This window comes from Coregonus clupeaformis, chromosome 15 (genome assembly GCF_020615455.1).
Source record: "Coregonus clupeaformis isolate EN_2021a chromosome 15, ASM2061545v1, whole genome shotgun sequence".
NCBI lineage: Eukaryota > Metazoa > Chordata > Actinopteri > Salmoniformes > Salmonidae > Coregonus > Coregonus clupeaformis.
The window spans coordinates 7,442,360-7,467,461 of record NC_059206.1 but is presented as its reverse complement, the minus strand read 5'-3'; the positions used below and the strand labels follow the sequence as shown (position 1 = coordinate 7,467,461).

Below are 25,102 nucleotides of genomic sequence, written 5' to 3'. Positions count from 1 at the left end.
GCTTCAAAATGTATTTGGGCAGATGTATGGGCTTAGGTGAAAGACATGCTTCAAAATGTATTGTGGCAGATGTATGGGCTTAGGTGAAAGACATGCTTCAAAATGTAATGGGGCAGATGTATGGGCTTAGGTGAAAGACATGCTTCAAAATGTATTGGGAGCATATGTAGGGACTTAGGTGAAAGACATGCTTCAAAATGTATTGGGGCAGATGTATGGGACTTAGGTGAAAGACATGCTTCAAAATGTATTGGGGCAGATGTAGGGGCTTAGGTGAAAGAGATGCTTCAAAATGTATTGGGGCAGATGTAGGGGCTTAGGTGAAAGACATGCTTCAAAATGTATTGGGGCAGATGTATGGGCTTAGGTGAAAGACATGCTTCAAAATGTATAGGGGCAGATGTATGGGCTTACGTGAAAGACATGCTTCAAAATGTATTAGGGCAGATGTAGGGGCTTAGGTGAAAGACATGCTTCAAAATGTATTGGGGCAGATGAATGGGCTTAGGTGAAAGACATGCTTCAAAATGTATTGGGGCAGATGTATGGGCTTAGGTGAAAGACATGCTTCAAAATGTATTGGGGCATATGTAGGGGCTTAGGTGAAAGACATGCTTCAAAATGTATTGGGCAGATGTAGAGGCTTAGGTGAAAGACATGCTTCAAAATGTAATGGGGCAGATGTAGGGGCTTAGGTGAAAGACATGCTTCAAAATGTATTGGGGCAGATGTAGGGGCTTAGGTGAAAGACATGCTTCAAAATGTATTGGGGCAGATGTAGGGGCTTAGGTGAAAGACATGCTTCAAAATGTATTGGGGCAGATGTAGGGACTTAGGTGAAAGACATACTTCAAAATGTATTGGGGCAGATGTAGGGTCTTAGGTGAAAGACATGCTTCAAAATGTATTTGGGCAGATGTATGGGCTTAGGTGAAAGACATGCTTCAAAATGTATTGTGGCAGATGTATGGGCTTAGGTGAAAGACATGCTTCAAAATGTAATGGGGCAGATGTATGGGCTTAGGTGAAAGACATGCTTCAAAATGTATTGGGGCATATGTAGGGACTTAGGTGAAAGACATGTTTCAAAATGTATTGGGGCAGATGTAGGGGCTTAGGTGAAAGACATGCTTCAAAATGTATTGGGGCAGATGTAGGGTCTTAGGTGAAAGACATGCTTCAAAATGTATTTGGGCAGATGTATGGGCTTAGGTGAAAGACATGCTTCAAAAATGTATTGGGGCAGATGTATGGGCTTAGGTGAAAGACATGCTTCAAAATGTAATGGGGCAGATGTATGGGCTTAGGTGAAAGACATGCTTCAAAATGTATTGGGGCATATGTAGGGACTTAGGTGAAAGACATGCTTCAACATGTATTGCGGCAGATGTAGGGGCTTAGGTGAAAGACATGCTTCAAAATGTATTGGGCAGATGTATGGGCTTAGGTGAAAGACATGCTTCAAAATGTATTGGGGCAGATGTAGGGGCTTAGGTGAAAGAGATGCTTCAAAATGTATTGGGGCAGATGTATGGGCTTAGGTGAAAGACATGCTTCAAAATGTATTGGGGCAGATGTAGGGGCTTAGGTGAAAGAGATGCTTCAAAATGTATTGGGGCAGATGTAGGGGCTTAGGTGAAAGACATGCTTCAAAATGTATTGGGGCAGATGTATGGGCTTAGGTGAAAGACATGCTTCAAAATGTATAGGGGCAGATGTATGGGCTTACGTGAAAGACATGCTTCAAAATGTATTGGGGCAGATGTAGGGGCTTAGGTGAAAGACATGCTTCAAAATGTATTGGGGCAGATGAATGGGCTTAGGTGAAAGACATGCTTCAAAATGTATTGGGGCAGATGTATGGGCTTAGGTGAAAGACATGCTTCAAAATGTATTGGGGCATATGTAGGGGCTTAGGTGAAAGACATGCTTCAAAATGTATTGGGGCAGATGTAGAGGCTTAGGTGAAAGACATGCTTCAAAATGTAATGGGGCAGATGTAGGGCTTAGGTGAAAGACATGCTTCAAAATGTATTGGGGCAGATGTAGGGGCTTAGGTGAAAGACATGCTTCAAAATGTATTGGGGCAGATGTAGGGGCTTAGGTGAAAGACATGCTTCAAAATGTATTGGGGCAGATGTAGGGACTTAGGTGAAAGACATACTTCAAAATGTATTGGGGCAGATGTAGGGTCTTAGGTGAAAGACATGCTTCAAAATGTATTTGGGCAGATGTATGGGCTTAGGTGAAAGACATGCTTCAAAATGTATTGTGGCAGATGTATGGGCTTAGGTGAAAGACATGCTTCAAAATGTAATGGGGCAGATGTATGGGCTTAGGTGAAAGACATGCTTCAAAATGTATTGGGGCATATGTAGGGACTTAGGTGAAAGACATGCTTCAAAATGTATTGGGGCAGATGTAGGGGCTTAGGTGAAAGACATGCTTCAAAATGTATTGGGGCAGATGTAGGGGCTTAGGTGAAAGACATGCTTCAAAATGTATTGGGGCAGATGTAGGCTTAGGTGAAAGACATACTTCAAAATGTATTGGGGCAGATGTAGGGGCTTAGGTGAAAGACATGCTTCAAAATGTATTGGGGCAGATGTATGGGCTTAGGTGAAAGACATGCTTCAAAATGTATTGGGGCAGATGTAGGGGCTTAGGTGAAAGACATGCTTCAAAATGTATTGGGGCAGATGTAGGGGCTTAGGTGAAAGACATGCTTCAAAATGTATTGGGGCAGATGTAGGGGCTTAGGTGAAAGACATGCTTCAAAATGTATTGGGGCAGATGTATGGGCTTAGGTGAAAGACATGCTTCAAAATGTATTAGGGCAGATGTAGGGGCTTAGGTGAAAGACATGCTTCAAAATGTATTGGGGCAGATGTAGGGGCTTAGGTGAAAGACATGCTTCAAAATGTATTGGACAGATGTAGGGGCTTAGGTGAAAGACATGCTTCAAAAATTAATGGGGCAGATATAGGGCTTAGGTGAAAGACATGTTTCAAAATGTATTGGGGCAGATGTAGGGGCTTAGGTGAAAGACATGCTTCAAAATGTATTGAGGCAGATGTAGGGTCTTAGGTGAAAGACATGCTTCAAAATGTATTTGGGCAGATGTATGGGCTTAGGTGAAAGACATGCTTCAAAATGTATTGGGGCAGATGTATGGGCTTAGGTGAAAGACATGCTTCAAAATGTAATGGGGCAGATGTATGGGCTTAGGTGAAAGACATGCTTCAAAATGTATTGGGGCATATGTAGGGACTTAGGTGAAAGACATGCTTCAACATGTATTGCGGCAGATGTAGGGGCTTAGGTGAAAGACATGCTTCAAAAATGTATTGGGGCAGATGTATGGGCTTAGGTGAAAGACATGCTTCAAAATGTATTGGGGCAGATGTAGGGGCTTAGGTGAAAGAGATGCTTCAAAATGTATTGGGGCAGATGTATGGGCTTAGGTGAAAGACATGCTTCAAAATGTATTGGGGCAGATGTAGGGGCTTAGGTGAAAGAGATGCTTCAAAATGTATTGGGGCAGATGTAGGGGCTTAGGTGAAAGACATGCTTCAAAATGTATTGGGGCAGATGTATGGGCTTAGGTGAAAGACATGCTTCAAAATGTATAGGGGCAGATGTATGGGCTTACGTGAAAGACATGCTTCAAAATGTATTGGGGCAGATGTAGGGGGCTTAGGTGAAAGACATGCTTCAAAATGTAATGGGGCAGATGTAGGGGCTTAGGTGAAAGACATGCTTCAAAATGTATTGGGGCAGATGTAGGGGCTTAGGTGAAAGACATGCTTCAAAATGTATTGGGGCAGATGTAGGGGCTTAGGTGAAAGACATGCTTCAAAATGTATTGGGGCAGATGTAGGGACTTAGGTGAAAGACATACTTCAAAATGTATTGGGGCAGATGTAGGGTCTTAGGTGAAAGACATGCTTCAAAATGTATTTGGGCAGATGTATGGGCTTAGGTGAAAGACATGCTTCAAAATGTATTGTGGCAGATGTATGGGCTTAGGTGAAAGACATGCTTCAAAATGTAATGGGGCAGATGTATGGGCTTAGGTGAAAGACATGCTTCAAAATGTATTGGGGCATATGTAGGGACTTAGGTGAAAGACATGCTTCAAAATGTATTGGGGCAGATGTAGGGGCTTAGGTGAAAGACATGCTTCAAAATGTATTGGGCAGATGTAGGGGCTTAGGTGAAAGACATACTTCAAAATGTATTAGGGGCAGATGTAGGGGCTTAGGTGAAAGACATGCTTCAAAATGTATTGGGGCAGATGTATGGGCTTAGGTGAAAGACATGCTTCAAAATGTATTGGGGCAGATGTAGGGGCTTAGGTGAAAGACATGCTTCAAAATGTATTGGGGCAGATGTAGGGGCTTAGGTGAAAGACATGCTTCAAAATGTATTGGGGCAGATGTAGGGGCTTAGGTGAAAGACATGCTTCAAAATGTATTGGGGCAGATGTATGGGCTTAGGTGAAAGACATGCTTCAAAATGTATTGGGGCAGATGTAGGGGCTTAGGTGAAAGACATGCTTCAAAATGTATTGGGGCAGATGTAGGGGCTTAGGTGAAAGACATGCTTCAAAATGTATTGGGGCAGATGTAGGGGCTTAGGTGAAAGACATGCTTCAAAATGTAATGGGGCAGATGTAGGGGCTTAGGTGAAAGACATGCTTCAAAATGTATTGGGGCAGATGAATGGGCTTAGGTGAAAGACATGCTTCAAAATGTATTGGGGCAGATGTATGGGCTTAGGTGAAAGACATGCTTCAAAATGTATTGGGGCATATGTAGGGGCTTAGGTGAAAGACATGCTTCAAAATGTATTGGGGCAGATGTAGAGGCTTAGGTGAAAGACATGCTTCAAAATGTAATGGGGCAGATGTAGGGGCTTAGGTGAAAGACATGCTTCAAAATGTATTGGGGCAGATGTAGGGCTTAGGTGAAAGACATGCTTCAAAATGTATTGGGGCAGATGTAGGGGCTTAGGTGAAAGACATGCTTCAAAATGTATTGGGGCAGATGTAGGGACTTAGGTGAAAGACATACTTCAAAATGTATTGGGGCAGATGTAGGGTCTTAGGTGAAAGACATGCTTCAAAATGTATTTGGGCAGATGTATGGGCTTAGGTGAAAGACATGCTTCAAAATGTATTGTGGCAGATGTATGGGCTTAGGTGAAAGACATGCTTCAAAATGTAATGGGGCAGATGTATGGGCTTAGGTGAAAGACATGCTTCAAAATGTATTGGGGCATATGTAGGGACTTAGGTGAAAGACATGCTTCAAAATGTATTGGGGCAGATGTAGGGGCTTAGGTGAAAGACATGCTTCAAAATGTATTGGGGCAGATGTAGGGGCTTAGGTGAAAGACATACTTCAAAATGTATTGGGCAGATGTAGGGGCTTAGGTGAAAGACATGCTTCAAAATGTATTGGGGCAGATGTATGGGCTTAGGTGAAAGACATGCTTCAAAATGTATTGGGGCAGATGTAGGGGCTTAGGTGAAAGACATGCTTCAAAATGTATTGGGGCAGATGTAGGGGCTTAGGTGAAAGACATGCTTCAAAATGTATTGGGGCAGATGTAGGGGCTTAGGTGAAAGACATGCTTCAAAATGTATTGGGGGCAGATGTATGGGCTTAGGTGAAAGACATGCTTCAAAATGTATTGGGGCAGATGTAGGGGCTTAGGTGAAAGACATGCTTCAAAATGTATTGGGGCAGATGTAGGGCTTAGGTGAAAGACATGCTTCAAAATGTATTGGAGCAGATGTAGGGCTTAGGTGAAAGACATGCTTCAAAATTTAATGGGGCAGATGTAGGGGCTTAGGTGAAAGACATGTTTCAAAATGTATTGGGGCAGATGTAGGGGCTTAGGTGAAAGACATGCTTCAAAATGTATTGGGGCAGATATAGGGTCTTAGGTGAAAGACATGCTTCAGAAATGTATTTGGGCAGATGTATGGGCTTAGGTGAAAGACATGCTTCAAAATGTATTGGGGCAGATGTATGGGCTTAGGTGAAAGACATGCTTCAAAATGTAATGGGGCAGATGTATGGGCTTAGGTGAAAGACATGCTTCAAAATGTATTGGGGCATATGTAGGGACTTAGGTGAAAGACATGCTTCAAAATGTATTGGGGCAGATGTAGGGGCTTAGGTGAAAGACATGCTTCAAAATGTATTGGGGCAGATGTAGGGGCTTAGGTGAAAGACATACTTCAAAATGTATTGGGGCAGATGTAGGGGCTTAGGTGAAAGACATGCTTCAAAATGTATTGGGGCAGATGTATGGGCTTAGGTGAAAGACATGCTTCAAAATGTATTGGGGCAGATGTAGGGGCTTAGGTGAAAGACATGCTTCAAAATGTATTGGGGCAGATGTAGGGGCTTAGGTGAAAGACATGCTTCAAAATGTATTGGGGCAGATGTAGGGGCTTAGGTGAAAGACATGCTTCAAAATGTATTGGGGCAGATGTATGGGCTTAGGTGAAAGACATGCTTCAAAATGTATTGGGGCAGATGTAGGGGCTTAGGTGAAAGACATGCTTCAAAATGTATTGGGGCAGATGTAGGGGCTTAGGTGAAAGACATGCTTCAAAATGTATTGGGGCAGATGTAGGGGCTTAGGTGAAAGACATGCTTCAAAATGTAATGGGGCAGATGTAGGGGCTTAGGTGAAAGACATGCTTCAAAATGTATTGGGGCAGATGAATGGGCTTAGGTGAAAGACATGCTTCAAAATGTATTGGGGCAGATGTATGGGCTTAGGTGAAAGACATGCTTCAAAATGTATTGGGGCATATGTAGGGGCTTAGGTGAAAGACATGCTTCAAAATGTATTGGGGCAGATGTAGAGGCTTAGGTGAAAGACATGCTTCAAAATGTAATGGGGCAGATGTAGGGGCTTAGGTGAAAGACATGCTTCAAAATGTATTGGGGCAGATGTAGGGGCTTAGGTGAAAGACATGCTTCAAAATGTATTGGGGCAGATGTAGGGGCTTAGGTGAAAGACATGCTTCAAAATGTATTGGGGCAGATGTAGGGACTTAGGTGAAAGACATACTTCAAAAATGTATTGGGGCAGATGTAGGGTCTTAGGTGAAAGACATGCTTCAAAATGTATTTGGGCAGATGTATGGGCTTAGGTGAAAGACATGCTTCAAAATGTATTGTGGCAGATGTATGGGCTTAGGTGAAAGACATGCTTCAAAAATGTAATGGGGACAGATGTATGGGCTTAGGTGAAAGACATGCTTCAAAATGTATTGGGGCATATGTAGGGACTTAGGTGAAAGACATGCTTCAAAATGTATTGGGGCAGATGTAGGGGGCTTAGGTGAAAGACATGCTTCAAAATGTATTGGGGCAGATGTAGGGGCTTAGGTGAAAGACATACTTCAAAATGTATTGGGGCAGATGTAGGGGCTTAGGTGAAAGACATGCTTCAAAATGTATTGGGGGCAGATGTATGGGCTTAGGTGAAAGACATGCTTCAAAATGTATTGGGGCAGATGTAGGGGGCTTAGGTGAAAGACATGCTTCAAAATGTATTGGGGCAGATGTAGGGGCTTAGGTGAAAGACATGCTTCAAAATGTATTGGGGCAGATGTAGGGGCTTAGGTGAAAGACATGCTTCAAAATGTATTGGGGCAGATGTATGGGCTTAGGTGAAAGACATGCTTCAAAATGTATTGGGGCAGATGTAGGGGCTTAGGTGAAAGACATGCTTCAAAATGTATTGGGGCAGATGTAGGGGCTTAGGTGAAAGACATGCTTCAAAATGTATTGGAGCAGATGTAGGGGCTTAGGTGAAAGACATGCTTCAAAATTTAATGGGGCAGATGTAGGGGCTTAGGTGAAAGACATGTTTCAAAATGTATTGGGGCAGATGTAGGGGCTTAGGTGAAAGACATGCTTCAAAATGTATTGGGGCAGATATAGGGTCTTAGGTGAAAGACATGCTTCGAAATGTATTTGGGCAGATGTATGGGCTTAGGTGAAAGACATGCTTCAAAATGTATTGGGGCAGATGTATGGGCTTAGGTGAAAGACATGCTTCAAAATGTAATGGGGCAGATGTATGGGCTTAGGTGAAAGACATGCTTCAAAATGTATTGGGGCATATGTAGGGACTTAGGTGAAAGACATGCTTCAACATGTATTGCGGCAGATGTAGGGGCTTAGGTGAAAGACATGCTTCAAAATGTATTGGGGCAGATGTATGGGCTTAGGTGAAAGACATGCTTCAAAATGTATTGGGGCAGATGTAGGGAGCTTAGGTGAAAGAGATGCTTCAAAATGTATTGGGGCAGATGTAGGGGCTTAGGTGAAAGACATGCTTCAAAATGTATTGGGGCAGATGTATGGGCTTAGGTGAAAGACATGCTTCCAAAATGTATAGGGGCAGATGTATGGGCTTACGTGAAAGACATGCTTCAAAATGTATTGGGGCAGATGTAGGGGCTTAGGTGAAAGACATGCTTCAAAATGTATTGGGGCAGATGAATGGGCTTAGGTGAAAGACATGCTTCAAAATGTATTGGGGCAGATGTATGGGCTTAGGTGAAAGACATGCTTCAAAATGTATTGGGGCATATGTAGGGGCTTAGGTGAAAGACATGCTTCAAAATGTATTGGGGCAGATGTAGAGGCTTAGGTGAAAGACATGCTTCAAAATGTAATGGGGCAGATGTAGGGGCTTAGGTGAAAGACATGCTTCAAAATGTATTGGGGCAGATGTAGGGGCTTAGGTGAAAGACATGCTTCAAAATGTATTGGGGGCAGATGTAGGGCTTAGGTGAAAGACATGCTTCAAAATGTATTGGGGCAGATGTAGGGACTTAGGTGAAAGACATACTTCAAAATGTATTGGGGCAGATGTAGGGTCTTAGGTGAAAGACATGCTTCAAAATGTATTTGGGCAGATGTATGGGCTTAGGTGAAAGACATGCTTCAAAATGTATTGTGGCAGATGTATGGGCTTAGGTGAAAGACATGCTTCAAAATGTAATGGGGCAGATGTATGGGCTTAGGTGAAAGACATGCTTCAAAATGTATTGGGGCATATGTAGGGACTTAGGTGAAAGACATGCTTCAAAATGTATTGGGGCAGATGTAGGGGCTTAGGTGAAAGACATGCTTCAAAATGTATTGGGGCAGATGTAGGGGCTTAGGTGAAAGACATACTTCAAAATGTATTGGGGCAGATGTAGGGGCTTAGGTGAAAGACATGCTTCAAAAATGTATTGGAGCAGATGTATGGGCTTAGGTGAAAGACATGCTTCAAAATGTATTGGGGCAGATGTAGGGGCTTAGGTGAAAGACATGCTTCAAAATGTATTGGGGCAGATGTAGGGGCTTAGGTGAAAGACATGCTTCAAAATGTATTGGGGCAGATGTAGGGGCTTAGGTGAAAGACATGCTTCAAAATGTATTGGGGCAGATGTATGGGGCTTAGGTGAAAGACATGCTTCAAAATGTATTGGGGCAGATGTAGGGGCTTAGGTGAAAGACATGCTTCAAAATGTATTGGGGCAGATGTAGGGGCTTAGGTGAAAGACATGCTTCAAAATGTATTGGGGCAGATGTAGGGGCTTAGGTGAAAGACATGCTTCAAAAATTTAATGGGGCAGATATAGGGCTTAGGTGAAAGACATGTTTCAAAATGTATTGGGGCAGATGTAGGGGCTTAGGTGAAAGACATGCTTCAAAATGTATTGGGGCAGATGTAGGGTCTTAGGTGAAAGACATGCTTCAAAATGTATTTGGGCAGATGTATGGGCTTAGGTGAAAGACATGCTTCAAAAATGTATTGGGGCAGATGTATGGGCTTAGGTGAAAGACATGCTTCAAAATGTAATGGGGCAGATGTATGGGCTTAGGTGAAAGACATACTTCAAAATGTATTGGGGCATATGTAGGGACTTAGGTGAAAGACATGCTTCAACATGTATTGCGGCAGATGTAGGGGCTTAGGTGAAAGACATGCTTCAAAATGTATTGGGGCAGATGTATGGGCTTAGGTGAAAGACATGCTTCAAAATGTATTGGGGCAGATGTAGGGGCTTAGGTGAAAGAGATGCTTCAAAATGTATTGGGGCAGATGTATGGGCTTAGGTGAAAGACATGCTTCAAAATGTATTGGGGCAGATGTAGGGGCTTAGGTGAAAGAGATGCTTCAAAATGTATTGCCCGGGCAGATGTAGGGGCTTAGGTGAAAGACATGCTTCAAAATGTATTGGGGCAGATGTATGGGCTTAGGTGAAAGACATGCTTCAAAATGTATAGGGGCAGATGTATGGGCTTACGTGAAAGACATGCTTCAAAATGTATTAGGCAGATGTAGGGGCTTAGGTGAAAGACATGCTTCAAAATGTAATGGGGCAGATGTAGGGGCTTAGGTGAAAGACATGCTTCAAAATGTATTGGGGCAGATGTAGGGACTTAGGTGAAAAACATGCTCAAAAATGTATTGGGGCAGATGTAGGGGCTTAGGTGAAAGACATGCTTCAAAATGTATTGGGGCAGATGTAGGGACTTAGGTGAAAGACATACTTCAAAAATGTATTAGGGGCAGATGTAGGGTCTTAGGTGAAAGACATGCTTCAAAATGTATTTGGGCAGATGTGGGGCTTAGGTGAAAGACATGCTTCAAAATGTATTGTGGCAGATGTATGGGCTTAGGTGAAAGACATGCTTCAAAATGTAATGGGGCAGATGTATGGGCTTAGGTGAAAGACATGCTTCAAAATGTATTGGGGCATATGTAGGGACTTAGGTGAAAGACATGCTTCAAAATGTATTGGGGCAGATGTAGGGGCTTAGGTGAAAGACATGCTTCAAAATGTATTGGGGCAGATGTAGGGGCTTAGGTGAAAGACATACTTCAAAATGTATTAGGGCAGATGTAGGGGCTTAGGTGAAAGACATGCTTCAAAATGTATTGGGGCAGATGTATGGGCTTAGGTGAAAGACATGCTTCAAAATGTATTGGGGCAGATGTAGGGGCTTAGGTGAAAGACATGCTTCAAAATGTATTGGGGCAGATGTAGGGGCTTAGGTGAAAGACATGCTTCAAAATGTATTGGGGCAGATGTAGGGGCTTAGGTGAAAGACATGCTTCAAAATGTATTGGGGCAGATGTATGGGCTTAGGTGAAAGACATGCTTCAAAATGTATTGGGGCAGATGTAGGGGCTTAGGTGAAAGACATGCTTCAAAATGTATTGGGGCAGATGTAGGGGCTTAGGTGAAAGACATGCTTCAAAATGTATTGGGGCAGATGTAGGGGCTTAGGTGAAAGACATGCTTCAAAAATGTAATGGGGCAGATGTAGGGGCTTAGGTGAAAGACATGCTTCAAAATGTATTGGGGCAGATGAATGGGCTTAGGTGAAAGACATGCTTCAAAATGTATTGGGGCAGATGTATGGGCTTAGGTGAAAGACATGCTTCAAAATGTATTGGGCATATGTAGGGGCTTAGGTGAAAGACATGCTTCAAAATGTATTGGGGCAGATGTAGAGACTTAGGTGAAAGACATGCTTCAAAATGTAATGGGGCAGATGTAGGGGCTTAGGTGAAAGACATGCTTCAAAAATGTATTGGGGCAGATGTAGGGGGCTTAGGTGAAAGACATGCTTCAAAATGTATTGGGGCAGATGTAGGGGCTTAGGTGAAAGACATGCTTCAAAAATGTATTGGGGCAGATGTAGGGACTTAGGTGAAAGACATACTTCAAAATGTATTGGGGCAGATGTAGGGTCTTAGGTGAAAGACATGCTTCAAAATGTATTTGGGCAGATGTATGGGCTTAGGTGAAAGACATGCTTCAAAATGTATTGTGGCAGATGTATGGGCTTAGGTGAAAGACATGCTTCAAAATGTAATGGGGCAGATGTATGGCTTAGGTGAAAGACATGCTTCAAAATGTATTGGGGCATATGTAGGGACTTAGGTGAAAGACATGCTTCAAAATGTATTGGGGCAGATGTAGGGAACTTAGGTGAAAGACATGCTTCAAAATGTATTGGGGCAGATGTAGGGGGCTTAGGTGAAAGACATACTTCAAAATGTATTGGGGCAGATGTAGGGGCTTAGGTGAAAGACATGCTTCAAAATGTATTGGGGCAGATGTATGGGCTTAGGTGAAAGACATGCTTCAAAATGTATTAGGGGCAGATGTAGGGGCTTAGGTGAAAGACATGCTTCAAAATGTATTGGGGCAGATGTAGGGAGCTTAGGTGAAAGACATGCTTCAAAATGTATTGGGGCAGATGTAGGGCTTAGGTGAAAGACATGCTTCAAAATGTATTGGGGCAGATGTATGGGCTTAGGTGAAAGACATACTTCAAAATGTATTGGGGCAGATGTAGGGGGCTTAGGTGAAAGACATGCTTCCAAAATGTATTGGGGCAGATGTAGGGGCTTAGGTGAAAGACATGCTTCAAAATGTATTGAGCAGATGTAGGGCTTAGGTGAAAGACATGCTTCAAAATTTAATGGGGCAGATGTAGGGGCTTAGGTGAAAGACATGTTTCAAAATGTATTGGGGCAGATGTAGGGGCTTAGGTGAAAGACATGCTTCAAAATGTATTGGGGCAGATATAGGGTCTTAGGTGAAAGACATGCTTCGAAATGTATTTGGGCAGATGTATGGGCTTAGGTGAAAGACATGCTTCAAAATGTATTAGGGCAGATGTATGGGCTTAGGTGAAAGACATGCTTCAAAATGTAATGGGGCAGATGTATGGGCTTAGGTGAAAGACATGCTTCAAAATGTATTGGGGCATATGTAGGGACTTAGGTGAAAGACATGCTTCAACATGTATTGCGGCAGATGTAGGGGGCTTAGGTGAAAGACATGCTTCAAAAATGTATTGGGGCAGATGTATGGGCTTAGGTGAAAGACATGCTTCAAAATGTATTGGGGCAGATGTAGGGGCTTAGGTGAAAGAGATGCTTCCAAAATGTATTGGGGCAGATGTAGGGGCTTAGGTGAAAGACATGCTTCAAAATGTATTGGGGCAGATGTATGGGCTTAGGTGAAAGACATGCTTCAAAATGTATTGGGGCAGATGTAGGGGCTTAGGTGAAAGACATGCTTCAAAATAGTATTCCTTGATGATTGGTTTTCTATAGCAACCTTGCAAACCCTCAATACAAATAGCATTTCATTGATAGATTTACAGTGTGTTAATCTCGGTTAACCCAGAACTAATATCTTGTGTAATTAGTTCATCTGCATGATTTAGTTCTGGGTTCAAATGTGTTAGAGTTCCGGTTTGTGAAGAATCCACCCTTGCAAAAGGAAACTCTCAGCCTAAGGCCCCCCCTTCTGCCAATTTCACTACACGCGCAAAGCAGTCGAATATTAAGCACCACCTTCGCCCAATCCTGATACATCCAAATAATCTGTGACCATCGCCCCATATCCTGATACATCCAAATAATCTGTGACCATCGCCCAACCCTGATACATCAAAATAATCTGTGACTTTACCCAATCCTTATAAATCCAAATAATCTGTGACCTTCGCCCAATCCTGACAAATCAAAATAATCTGTGACCTTCGCCCCCAATCCTGATAAATCCAAATAATCAGTGATGAAAACCCAAACACCGGAACTACTGTTTGATCATTATCCCTACGCATTCCATCCCTGTAGAGACAGATTCTTCGGTTTACAAACAGAATCTGTTCAGGAGAGAGATCGGGTGACATTAAGTTTAGTAGGGGTCTGAAACCTAAAGCACAGAGGTTGATAACAACACACACATTGACTCTGCAACGGTACCCCCCTGTATATATAGCCTCCCTACTGTCACTTTATATACCTCCCGAGTGGCGCAGTGGTCTAAGGCACTGCATCGCAGTGCTAGCTGTGCCACTAGAGATCCTGGTTCGAATCCAGGCTCTGTCGTAGCCGCGGCCGCAACCGGGAGACCCATGGGGCGCGCACAATTGGCCTAGCGTCGTCCAGGGTAGGGGAGGGGAATGGCCGGCAGGGGATGTAGCTCAGTTGGTAGAGCATGGCATTTGCAACGCCAGGGTTGTGGGTTCGATAAAATAATGTATGTGCTATCTGTAAGTCGCTCTGGATAAGAGCGTCTGCTAAATGACTAAAATGTAAATGTAAAATGTAAATGTTATTTTACTTCTGCTCTTTTTTCTCAACACTTTTTTGTTGTTGTTTTATTTTTACTTTTTTGTTTAAAATAAATGCACTGTTGGTTAAGGGCTGTAAGTAAGCATTTCACTGTAATGTCTGCACCTGTTGTATTCGGCGCATGTGACCAATAAAATTTGATTTGATTTGATTTGATTTGATTTGATTTGATGGAATGGACATCATTGTGGGGAGTAGTAGTCAGTGCCAAGACTGATATTCATTTTTATTTTTATTTTGTCATTTTTCCAATAAGAACACCTATTTCCATTTTCCGTGAAAACTGTTTTGATACGGTGTGTCCTTCATAGACCACATACAAAAAAAAATAGAACAGTGATTCAAGTAAATAAACATAGACAGCATCATAAAAATGAATGTCAATCAACTTTATTTGTGTGGTGTGTGTGTGTGTGTGTGTGTGTGTGTGTGTGTGTGTGTGGGTGTTTGTGTGTGTGCGTGCTTTTACGTGCGTGTGTGTTTCAGTATGTGATGTGTTCAGGGCTGTGGTGCCGGGTAGATGGAGAGAAGGACTGTAAAACCAAACTGGACCCACCCATGGATGGCACCGAATGTGACATTGGAAAGGTGGGTAGAACCACAGCCATTTATTAAGATACAGTACATGGCTCTGTAGAACATGTTGAGGACTGTCATTTGTGGACACTGCTCTTTTTCACATGACTTCATTCAAGTTTTATTATCAAAACTAAATGTGCATCCCAAATGGCACTACTTATATAGTGCACTACCTTTATATAGGGTGCTATTTGAGACGTTTTTGTCCTTTTGAAACTACGTAACTTCATAATTACAGCACACAGCTTTTCAGACAAAAAAATGCATTCTATTATTTTTCAGGGTAGACTCTGTTGCACCCTTTCTATCTACATGTCTGCATCCCAAATTACTCTTATATCCCTTCTGTAAGTGCACTATAATTTGACCAGAGCCTTATGGGACCTGTTCAAAAGTAGTGCACTATCTAGAGAATAGGGTGCTATTTGGGACGCAGCCGATGTCTTTATTAATTCATCACATTAAAATCAACAGGATACAGGTCACTACCAAATTGTCCCTCAATACCAGCCTCACAAATATGAAATCATATTTTCCACACGAGCCCAAGCAAGGAGCCGTTGCTGCAAAGAGAAAGAGAGCTGAGTGAGGGAGAGAGAGAGGAGAGAGAGAGAGGGAAAGCGAGAGAGAGAGAGAGAGGAAGAGAGAGAGAGAGAGAGAGAGAGAGAGAGAGAGAGAGAGAGAGAGAGAGAGAGAGAGAGAGAGAGAGAGAGGAGAGAGAGAGAGAGAGAGAGAGAGAGAGCCATCCTCTCTGAGAGATATTATAAAACAGGGAGATGAGAAACAGCCTGTGGGCCCAGCTGTGGCTGCTCAAGGCAAACCCCTGGCCCCGCTTCAGACCGTCTCCCTGTCCCTTTGTGTATCCACGCCGACAGCCAACACGATGCAGAGCACCGCGCGAGCCCAAACCACCGTAAACCCTGCTAGTAACGTCACCAGGAGCATGTTGTATGTTGTTATGTTGTCTGTTCGCCACGGTTGAGTATTAGGTGTTAAGAGTAGTGAAGTGCAGAAGGGAAGTCTATTGAGACTTTGTCCTTAGATGCACCATTTATAATCTGTAACAGCCCATGTAGAAATTCAAGTGCAGTCTCTTGTAGAAATATGCTTTCATTGATCACCAATGTGTACGTTGGGAAACATTTTTGTTTGGGGGGGGGGCCGGGGGGGGCTTTGAATAAGGCAGGTGAACTCTGGAGAATGTTACATGTCATCAGAGCGGAGAGGACGCGTTAAATAGTGCGACTCCACTTCTAGTGCAGTGCTTGAACTATTTCAGGTATCTTGGAATGGGTGGGTTGTATCAGTGAAAAAGTTGACAGAAGTGTCAATAATGATGATGAGCACACCCCAGAGTTCAATCAGACCCTGAATCCTCTGTTTACATAGCTCAACACATCAGCGGCAACACAATCAGCAGCAGGTCAACGTCCAAGGCCAAGTTTAACGGGTTACACTGTGAGCGCAGCGTTGTTTTTGTATTACTGTTGTGTTCAGGTGTTCAGTCGTGGGGTTTGATGACAGGGTTGTAGGTTTTGGATACTGTGTCAAGTGTTCAAGTGTGTGTGTCTGTGTGTGTGCATGTGTGTGTCTGTGTGTGTGTGTGTGTGTGTCGTGCACGTGTTTGTGTGTGCGTGCATGTGCGTTTGCGTGTGTGTGATGTCCTCATGCAGTGGTGTCGTGCTGGGGAGTGTGTGAGCCGAGTGGTGCCAGTGGAGCCAGCCATGGGGGAGTGGAGCACCTGGGGTCCTGGGGGAGCCTGCAGTCCAACCTGCAGCACGGGCATCAGTGGACGCCAGCGCAAGTGTGAGAGTCCCAGGTACTTTATATGTAACGACTGTCTCTTTGAGTAGAGTCCCAGGTACTTTACACTGTAACGACTGTCTCTTTGAGTAGAGTCCCAGGTACTTTACACTGTAACGACTGTCTCTTTGAGTAGAGTCCCAGGTACTTTACACTGTAACGACTGTCTCTTTGAGTAGAGTCCCAGGTACTTTACACTGTAACGACTGACTCTTTGAGTAGAGTCCGAGTACTTTAACTGTAACGACTGTCTCTTTGAGGAGAGTCACAGGTACTTTACACTGTATTGACTGTCTCTTTGAGTAGAGTCCCAGGTACTGTACACTGTAACGACTGTCTCTTTGAGTAGAGTCCCAAGTACTTTACACTGTAACGACTGTCTCTTTGAGTAGAGTCCCAAGTACTTTTACACTGTAATGACTGTCTCTTTGAATAGAGTCCCAGGTACTTTACACTGCAACGACTGTCTCTTTGAGTAGAGTCCCAAGTACTTTTGCACAGTAACAACTGTCTCTTTGAGTAGAGTCCCAGGTACTTTAAACTGTAATGACTGTCTCTTTGAGTAGAGTCCCAGGTACTACACTGTAACGACTGACTCTTTGGTAGAGTCGAGGGTACTTTAACTGTAACGACTGTCTCTTTGAGGAGAGTCACAGGTACTTTACACTGTATTGACTGTCTCTTTGAGTAGAGTCCCAGGTACTGTACACTGTAACGACTGTCTCTTTGAGTGAGTCCCAAGTACTTTACACTGTAACGACTGTCTCTTTGAGTAGAGTCCCAAGTACTTTACACTGTAATGACTGTCTCTTTGAATAGAGTCCCAGGTACTTTACACTGCAACGACTGTCTCTTTGAGTAGAGTCCCAAGTACTTTACACAGTAACAACTGTCTCTTTGAGTAGAGTCCCAGGTACTTTAAACTGTAATGACTGTCTCTTTGAGTAGAGTCCCAGGTACTTTACACTGTAACGACTGACTCTTTGAGTAGAGTCCGAGGTACTTTAACTGTAACGACTGTCTCTTTGAGGAGAGTCACAGGTACTTTACACTGTATTGACTGTCTCTTTGAGTAGAGTCCCAGGTACTGTACACTGTAATGACTGTCTCTTTGAGTAGAGTCCCAGGTACTTTACACTGTAATGACTGTCTCTTTGAGTAGAGTCCCAGGTACTTTAAACTGTAATGACTGTCTCTTTGAGTAGAGCTACAGGTACTTGACATTAGAAACGACTGTCTCTTTGAGAAGAGCTACAGGACCTGTTGGTCACTCTGACAGAGCTCTAGGAGTTCCTCTGTGGAGATGGGAGAACCTTCCAGAAGGACAACCATCTCTGCATCACTCCACTAATCAGGGCTTTATGGTAGAGTGGCCAGACTCCTCAGTAAAAGGCACATGACAGCCCACTTGGAGTTGCCAAAAGGCACCTAAAGACTCTCAGACCATTCTCTGGTCTGATGAAACCAAGATTTAACTCTTTGGCCTGAATGCCAAACGTCACGTCTGGAGAAAACCTGGCACCATCCCTACGTTGAAGCATGGTGGTGGCAGCATCATGCTGTGGGGATTTTCTTCAGCGGCATGGACTGTGAGACTAGTCAGGATCAAGGAAAGATGAATGGAGCAAAGTACTGCACAATCCTTGATGAAAACCTGCTCCAGAGAACTCACGACCTCAGACTGGGGCGAAGGTTCACCTTCCAACAGTACAAACGACCCTTAGCACACAGCCAAGACAACGCAGGAGTGTATTCGGGACAAGTCTCCTGAATGTCCTTGAGTGGACCAGCCAGAGCCCGGACTTGAACCCGATCGAACATCTCTGAGAGACCTGAAAATGAGCTGTGCAGAAACGCTCCCCATCCAACCTGACAGAGCTTGAGAGGATCTGCAGAGAAGTATGGCAGAAACTCCCAAATACAGGTGTGCCAAGCTTGTAGAGTCATAACCAAGAAGTCTCAAGGCTGTAATCGCTGCCGGTGCTTCAACAAAGTACTAAGTAAGGATCTGAATACTTATGTAAATGTGATATTTCTGTTTTTAATTTTTAATAAATTAGCACTACCATTTCTAAAAACCTGTTTTTGCTTTGTCGTTATGGGGGTATTGTGTGTAGATTGATGATGGGAAAAAACAATTTTATTAATTTTAGAATAAGGCTGTAACATAACAAAATGTGTAGAAAAGTAATGGACAGATTTTTCACCTTGTCGGCAGATTCGAACCAGCGACCTTTCAGTTACTGGCGAACGCTCTCAACCGCTATGCTTTACATCATTGATCTTGACCTTCATTCCATAGCATTTTGTTTTGTATTGTCTCTGTGGGACCAGTGGGAAAAGCCGGGACTGTGTCGGCTCCAGGATGCAGTACAGGATGTGTGAGAGCCCACCCTGCCCTGTTGCGGGATCCCCCAGCTTCAGGAGACCCAACAGTGCCAGGGGACACTTCAATCGCCCCTCTCTACACTGGCACTCCGTCATGGATGATGGTAAATATCTAGATCATAGACTGTATAAAATAAAATATTAATCCAGCACAGATCAGACTTGCAAAGACCAGGCTGCCTATCATACACCCCGATTTCGCATTTCATTTTCTCGCCTCGTTGAGCGCCCTCGTTGTGCCTGCGTTGTTGCCTCGTTGCCCTCGTTGTCCTGGGTAGCCCTATCATTGTGCCTTCGCCTACCGTTGCGCTCGTTGCGCCTTCGCCTCGTTCGCCTCGTTGCGCCTCGTTGCGCCATCAGCCTTGCATCCCCGTAGTTCAGCACTCATGTCTCATTCGGCGGTAATGATGTTGCTCTCTCCCTTTTATCTTATTTTGCCCATACGGTACTCACTGAGTTCACACCCGGCGTTTATTTGAAACAGGCGTTTATTTGCTGAAAAGTGTGCCGATGCCCGTCTACTAAAAGGGACAGGCAGCTATTTGAGACTGTGTTTAGTTGAAGTAAAAAAAAAAAAAAAAAGTTTTAGCAGTACACTATTCGCCAATTACTGCAGTGCAGTTCTCTAAACCGGCCAACTCCTCTTAGACACTAACTCTCAAACTCTAATATCTTGCTTTGCTCAAGCCTCTTTCTTGGTCTAATTTTGCCTGTTGAGGTGGAATTTGTAAGCCAAACCAGTCTGTGTTTGTTTGAGCGTGCCGTGCCATACCTGTGTGTGTGTGTGTGTGTAGGCCCATGTTAGCACGCTAACCCCAGGCTACAGTAAGTGAAGCTGGGTTCTGTGCAGAATGACAAACAGGCTCTCCGGTGGCTCTCTTGCTCTGGATGACATCACTGGATGACATCACTGGATGACATCACTGCACGACGCTCTGCCTGCTGGAGCACAAAGCTCCTTTCATCAGGCAAGGGTCTCCTCTCCTTCTCTCTCCTTCTCTCTTTTCTCCTTCTCTCTCCTTCTCTCCTTCTCGCTCCTTCTCTCTCCCTTCTCTCCCTAACTATTTCTTTCTTTTCTTCTTATCTATCTATATTTCTCTCTCTTCAACTTTCTGTTTTTCTCTCTCTAACGCTCTTTCATCCTATTCATCTATCCTTCTCTCTCACTCTCTTTATTTCTCTCTCTCTTTCTTCCTCTCTCTCTCTCTCTCTCTCTCTCTCTCTCTCTCTCTCTCTCTCTCTCTCTCTCTCTCTCTCTCTCTCTCTCTCTCTCTCTCTCTCTCTCTCTCTCTCTCTCTCTCTCCTGTCTCTCTCTCTCTCTCTCTCGCTCTCTCTCTCTCTCTCTCTCTCTCTCTTTCCTTCTCTCTCTCTCTCTACTCTGTCTCTCTCTCTCTCTCTCTCTCTCTCTATCTCTCTCTCTCTCTCTCTCTCTCTCTCTATCTGTCTCTCTCTCTCTCTCTCTCTCTCTCTCTCTCTCTCTCTCTCTCTCTCTCTCTCTCTCTCTCTTCTCTCTCTCTCTCTCTCAAATTCAAACTGCTTTATTGGCATGAAAAACATTGCGTCAATATTTCCAAAGCAACAATGTATACAATATACATTGTAATAAAATAATAAAGAATAAAGAATAATAATATAAAATGGTAGTAAATAATAATACACAAAAAAATATATATAATACAAATAATAATAACAACAATAAAATGTTAACAGTCAACAGTAGAAATATAATAAATATATAAAAGGCTAAACTTGGAAAATGAAACTATAACTAACTTTTAACTAATTAACTGTCATCCACTCACCATTACATCAGTACTACAACTACCATCATCATTACTACCACTACTACGAAACCACCATCATTAAACTGCCATCATTACCATCCCCTACTACCCGTACCACTACTATTTGGAATAATGATCACAATAATAATAATAATAATAATAGTAATAACAATAATAATAATAGTAGTAATAATAATTATAATTATAATAATAATAATAATAGTAATAACAATAATACTAATAATAAGTAAGTTACTGTTTACTATGCAGATGTTATTATTCAGTGTCCCTCAGACTATGGCACGCAAATACATATTTGGCTGCAAGAGGAGCCTGCTCCTTCGCCCATTAGTATTTTTTGTTTTTCCTCTAGGTTTAATAAGTTAAAATTTTGAATAAATGTAGTAATTTCTACGTATAATGAATCTCTTGGTGAGGAATATTTATCACAGTAAAGGTGAAAGTGCATCTCTGTTTCTACCTCCCCTGTCGTGCAGTGACCACATACACGCTCCTCTTTGCGTGCCATGTCTTTTATGTCTGCCGGGTTTCTATTGCCATGGTGGTCACTCAGCCTGTACTTGGTAAGGATCTGTCTCTGCTCTCGTACCTCTGACAGAGTAGAGATAATCAGCCAATTCATATTCTCTGTTTAGGGACAGATAGCAATTTAGTCGGCTTTGGGATTTTGTTTCGTTTTTCCAATGTTGTAAATATGAGTCCTTTGATTGGTTCATGATTTTGTTTATTTGAAATCTTTCTTTTGAAGCAGTGCTGGTGTCAGCTTGGTTGGTTAGGTCCAACACCAGCTGACTGAGAGGGCTCGTTTCTGGGCTCAGCTCTTGAATTTGGACTTGAATTTAGATGTAGCCAAAATGTTAAGGATCTTTTCTGTATTTTCATTACCACTGGAAAGCGGCCTATCCTACACTACATGCATTAGTTGGTGTATTTCTTTGGACTTGTAGAATATTCGCGACTAATTCTGCATGTAGGGCTTCAATTGAGTTTTGTCCCACATTTTAAAGTCCAGTTTATTACGTAATCCAAACCTCACTTCAGTAAAGAGAGCTATTGGCTGGATTACGCTGTCAAATATTTTGGACCAAATTCTAACTGGAATGTTGATTTTGAATAATTTCATTATTATTGCATACAATCCTCTACAGGCTTTTTCTTTGAGTGCATTCACTGCCATATTAAAGTTTCCGATGCAGATATGGTCAGACCAAGGTACAGTGGGGAGGGGAAAAATGTATTTGATCCCCTGCTGATTTTGTACGTTTGCCCACTGACAAAGACATGACCAGTCTATAATTTTAATGGTAGGTTCATTTGAACAGTGAGAGACAGAATAACAACAAAAAATCCAGAAAAACGCATGTCAAAAATGTTATAAATTGATTTGCATTTTAATGAGGGAAATCAAGTATTTGACCCTCTCAATCAGAAAGATTTCTGGCTCCCGGTGTCTTTTACAGGTAGTCGAGCTGAGATTAGGAGCACACTAGAGTGCTCCTAATCTCAGTTTGTTACCTGTATAAAGACACCTGTCCACAGAATCAATCAATCAATCAGACTCCAAACTCTCCACATTACACAAGACCAAAAGAGCTCTCCAAGGATGTCGGGACAAGATTGTAGACTACACAGGGCTGGAATGGGCTACAAAGACCATCGCCAAGCAGCTTGGTGAGAAGGTGTACAACAGTTGGTGCGATTATTCGCAAATGGAAGAAACACAAAATAACTGTCAATCTCCCTCGGCCTGGGCTCCATGCAAGATCTCACCTCGTGGAGTGGCAATGAGAACAGTAAGGAATCAGCCCAGAACTACACAGGAGGATCTTGTCAATGATCTCAAGGCAGCTGGGACCATAGTCACCAAGAAAACAATTGGTAACACACTACGCCGTGAAGGACTGAAACCCTGCAGCGCCCAAGAAGGCCCCCCTGCAAAAGAAAGCACATATACAGGCCCGTCTGAAGTTTGCCAATGAACATCTGAATGATTCAGAGGAGAACTGGGTGAAAGTGTTGTGGTCAGATGAGACCAAAATCAGAGCTCTTTTGCCATCAACTCAACTTCCGCCGTGTTTGAAGGAGGAGGAGATGCTGCCTATGACCCCAAGAACACCATCCCCCACGTCAAACATGGAGGTGGAAACATTATGCTTTAGGGGGTGTTTTTCTGCTAAGGGGACAGGACAACTTCACCGCATCAAAGGGGCGATGGACTGGGCCATGTACCGTCAAATCTTGGGTGAGAACCTCCTTCCCTCAGCCAGGGCATTGAAAATGGGTCGTGAATGTTCCATGGCATGACAATGACCCAAAACACGGCCAAGGCAACAAAGGAGTGGCTCAAAGAAGAAGCACATTAAGGTCCTGGGTGGCTTCAGCCAGTCTCCGCGTGACCTTAATCCTATAGAATATCTGTGGAGGAGCTGAAGGTTTGAGTTGCCAAACATCAGCCTCGAAACCTTAATGACTTCTGAGAAGATCTTCAAAGAGGAGTGGACAAAATCCCTCCTGAGATGTGTGCCAAACCTGGTGGCCAACTACAAGAAACATCTGACCTCTGTGATTGCCTAACAAGGGTTTTGCATACCAAGTACTAAGTCATATTTTGCAGAGTTTGGGTCAAATACTTATTTCCCTCATTAAATGCAAATCAATTTCTATAACATTTTTGACATGCATTTTCTGGATTTTTTTTGTTGTTATTCTGTCTCTCTACTGTTTTTTCAAATAAACCTACCATTAAAATGATAGACTGATCATGTCTTGTTGTCGTGGGCAATCGTACAAAATCAGCAGGATCAAATACTTTTTTACCCCTCACTGTATGAGTAATTTTTTTGTGTAATTCAATTATGGTGTTGTTCAAGGTATATTTATATTTGTGTTTCTGACATCTAGGTTTTTCTGAAAATCATGATTCTAGTTTTCTTTAATGTACTGCCAGGGCCCAATTATGGCACATAAGTTGCTCTAGAAGATTAAGATACTGTTGAAGACCTTTGGTTTGGTATATAGAATAACAAATCATCAGCATATAGCAGATATTTTACCTCTGTATCAGAAAATAGTGTGAGTCATGGGGGCCAGGAATGGTCAACATGTCTGTTAATTAATTGATATACATGTTGAAAATGTTTGGATTCAAACTGCAGCTCTTGTCACACCTCGACGTTGCGAAAATAATTATGTTCTTTGGTTTTTGATTTTTATTGCACACTTGTTTTCTGTGTACATGGAGTACCAGTTAAAAGTTTGGACACACCTACTCATTCAAGGGTTTTCTTTATTTTTTACTATTTTCTACATTGTAGAATAATAGTGAAGACAATCAAAAAACTATGAAAATAACACATATGGAATCATGTGGTGGCCAAAAGTTATAAACAAATCAAAATATATTATAGATTTTAGATTCTTCCCAAGTAGCAACCCTTTGCCTTGATGACAGCTTTGCACACTCTTAGCATTCTCCAACCAGCTTCATGAGGAATGCTTTTCCAACGAGTCTTGAAGGAGTTCCGCATATGCTGAGCCCTTGCTGGCTGCTTTCCTTCACTCTGCGGTCCAACTCATCCCAAACCATCTCAATTGGAAGTTGAGGTCGGGTGTTGTGGTGGGCCAGGTCATCTGATGCAGCACTCCATCACTATCCTTGGTCAGATTGCCCCTTGAGTCGCAACCTGGGATGTGACGATCCCGGCATGCACATCTGAAAGTCGGAAGTCGGGTCTGGTGACTAGGGTTCCTGCTCGTAGATTCTCCAGTTTCCCGAGGGTTCGGGAACGCTCCGGGAGCGCTCTGGTTTTTTCCGCACCTGCCGATCCTGCATCAGCAATCTACACCTGGTCCTGATCATCACCCTTCTTCCGGCTCTGGCTCAACATCCAGTTCCTGCCGGATCGTTAGCCATGAACATCTCTCACCCCGAACCTTCAACACCCAACCTCTGCCTGATGGTCACGGGCGCTGCCAGCTCAGTACCGACCAACCACCGCACCCTCAACAACCCATCCACGCCACCCGCTCTGCTTCCTGGATAGTCTCAGCTTCCTCGAACTCTAACAATAAACACTCACCTTTATCTCACATGTACCGTATCCTGGTCTGCTTCTGGGTTCTGGCTTAGTTAACTCGTGACAGAACGATCCGGCGTCAGTAATGAACCCAGCGGACCTGACTCTGTTCGCCATGCTATGCTTCCCAGCAGGAGAAGATGTTGAGCCATCATAGCCCGGTACTACAGGAGATCGCGTTGTCAGTTCGGAACCTTTCTACCGGTCTGACGGAGGTCCAGAACAACGCAGCAAGTGTCCGGTGGGAGGATC

At 43.2% G+C, this 25,102-nt stretch overlaps 1 protein-coding gene across 1 annotated transcript in view; it reads left to right on the top strand.

Moving 5' to 3' along the window:
* The window catches only part of LOC121583100 (A disintegrin and metalloproteinase with thrombospondin motifs 19-like), a 143,809-nt gene extending 118,992 nt beyond the window's left edge, over positions 1-24,817 (top strand). Inside the window, exons 11-14 of the mRNA XM_045225348.1 lie at positions 14,686-14,787; positions 16,452-16,597; positions 18,916-19,073; positions 24,666-24,817. Of these exons, the coding sequence (XP_045081283.1) occupies positions 14,686-14,787; positions 16,452-16,597; positions 18,916-19,073; positions 24,666-24,817 (558 nt within the window). The remainder of the gene's footprint in view (positions 1-14,685; positions 14,788-16,451; positions 16,598-18,915; positions 19,074-24,665) is intronic.
* The last annotated feature ends 285 nt before the right edge of the window (positions 24,818-25,102 follow it).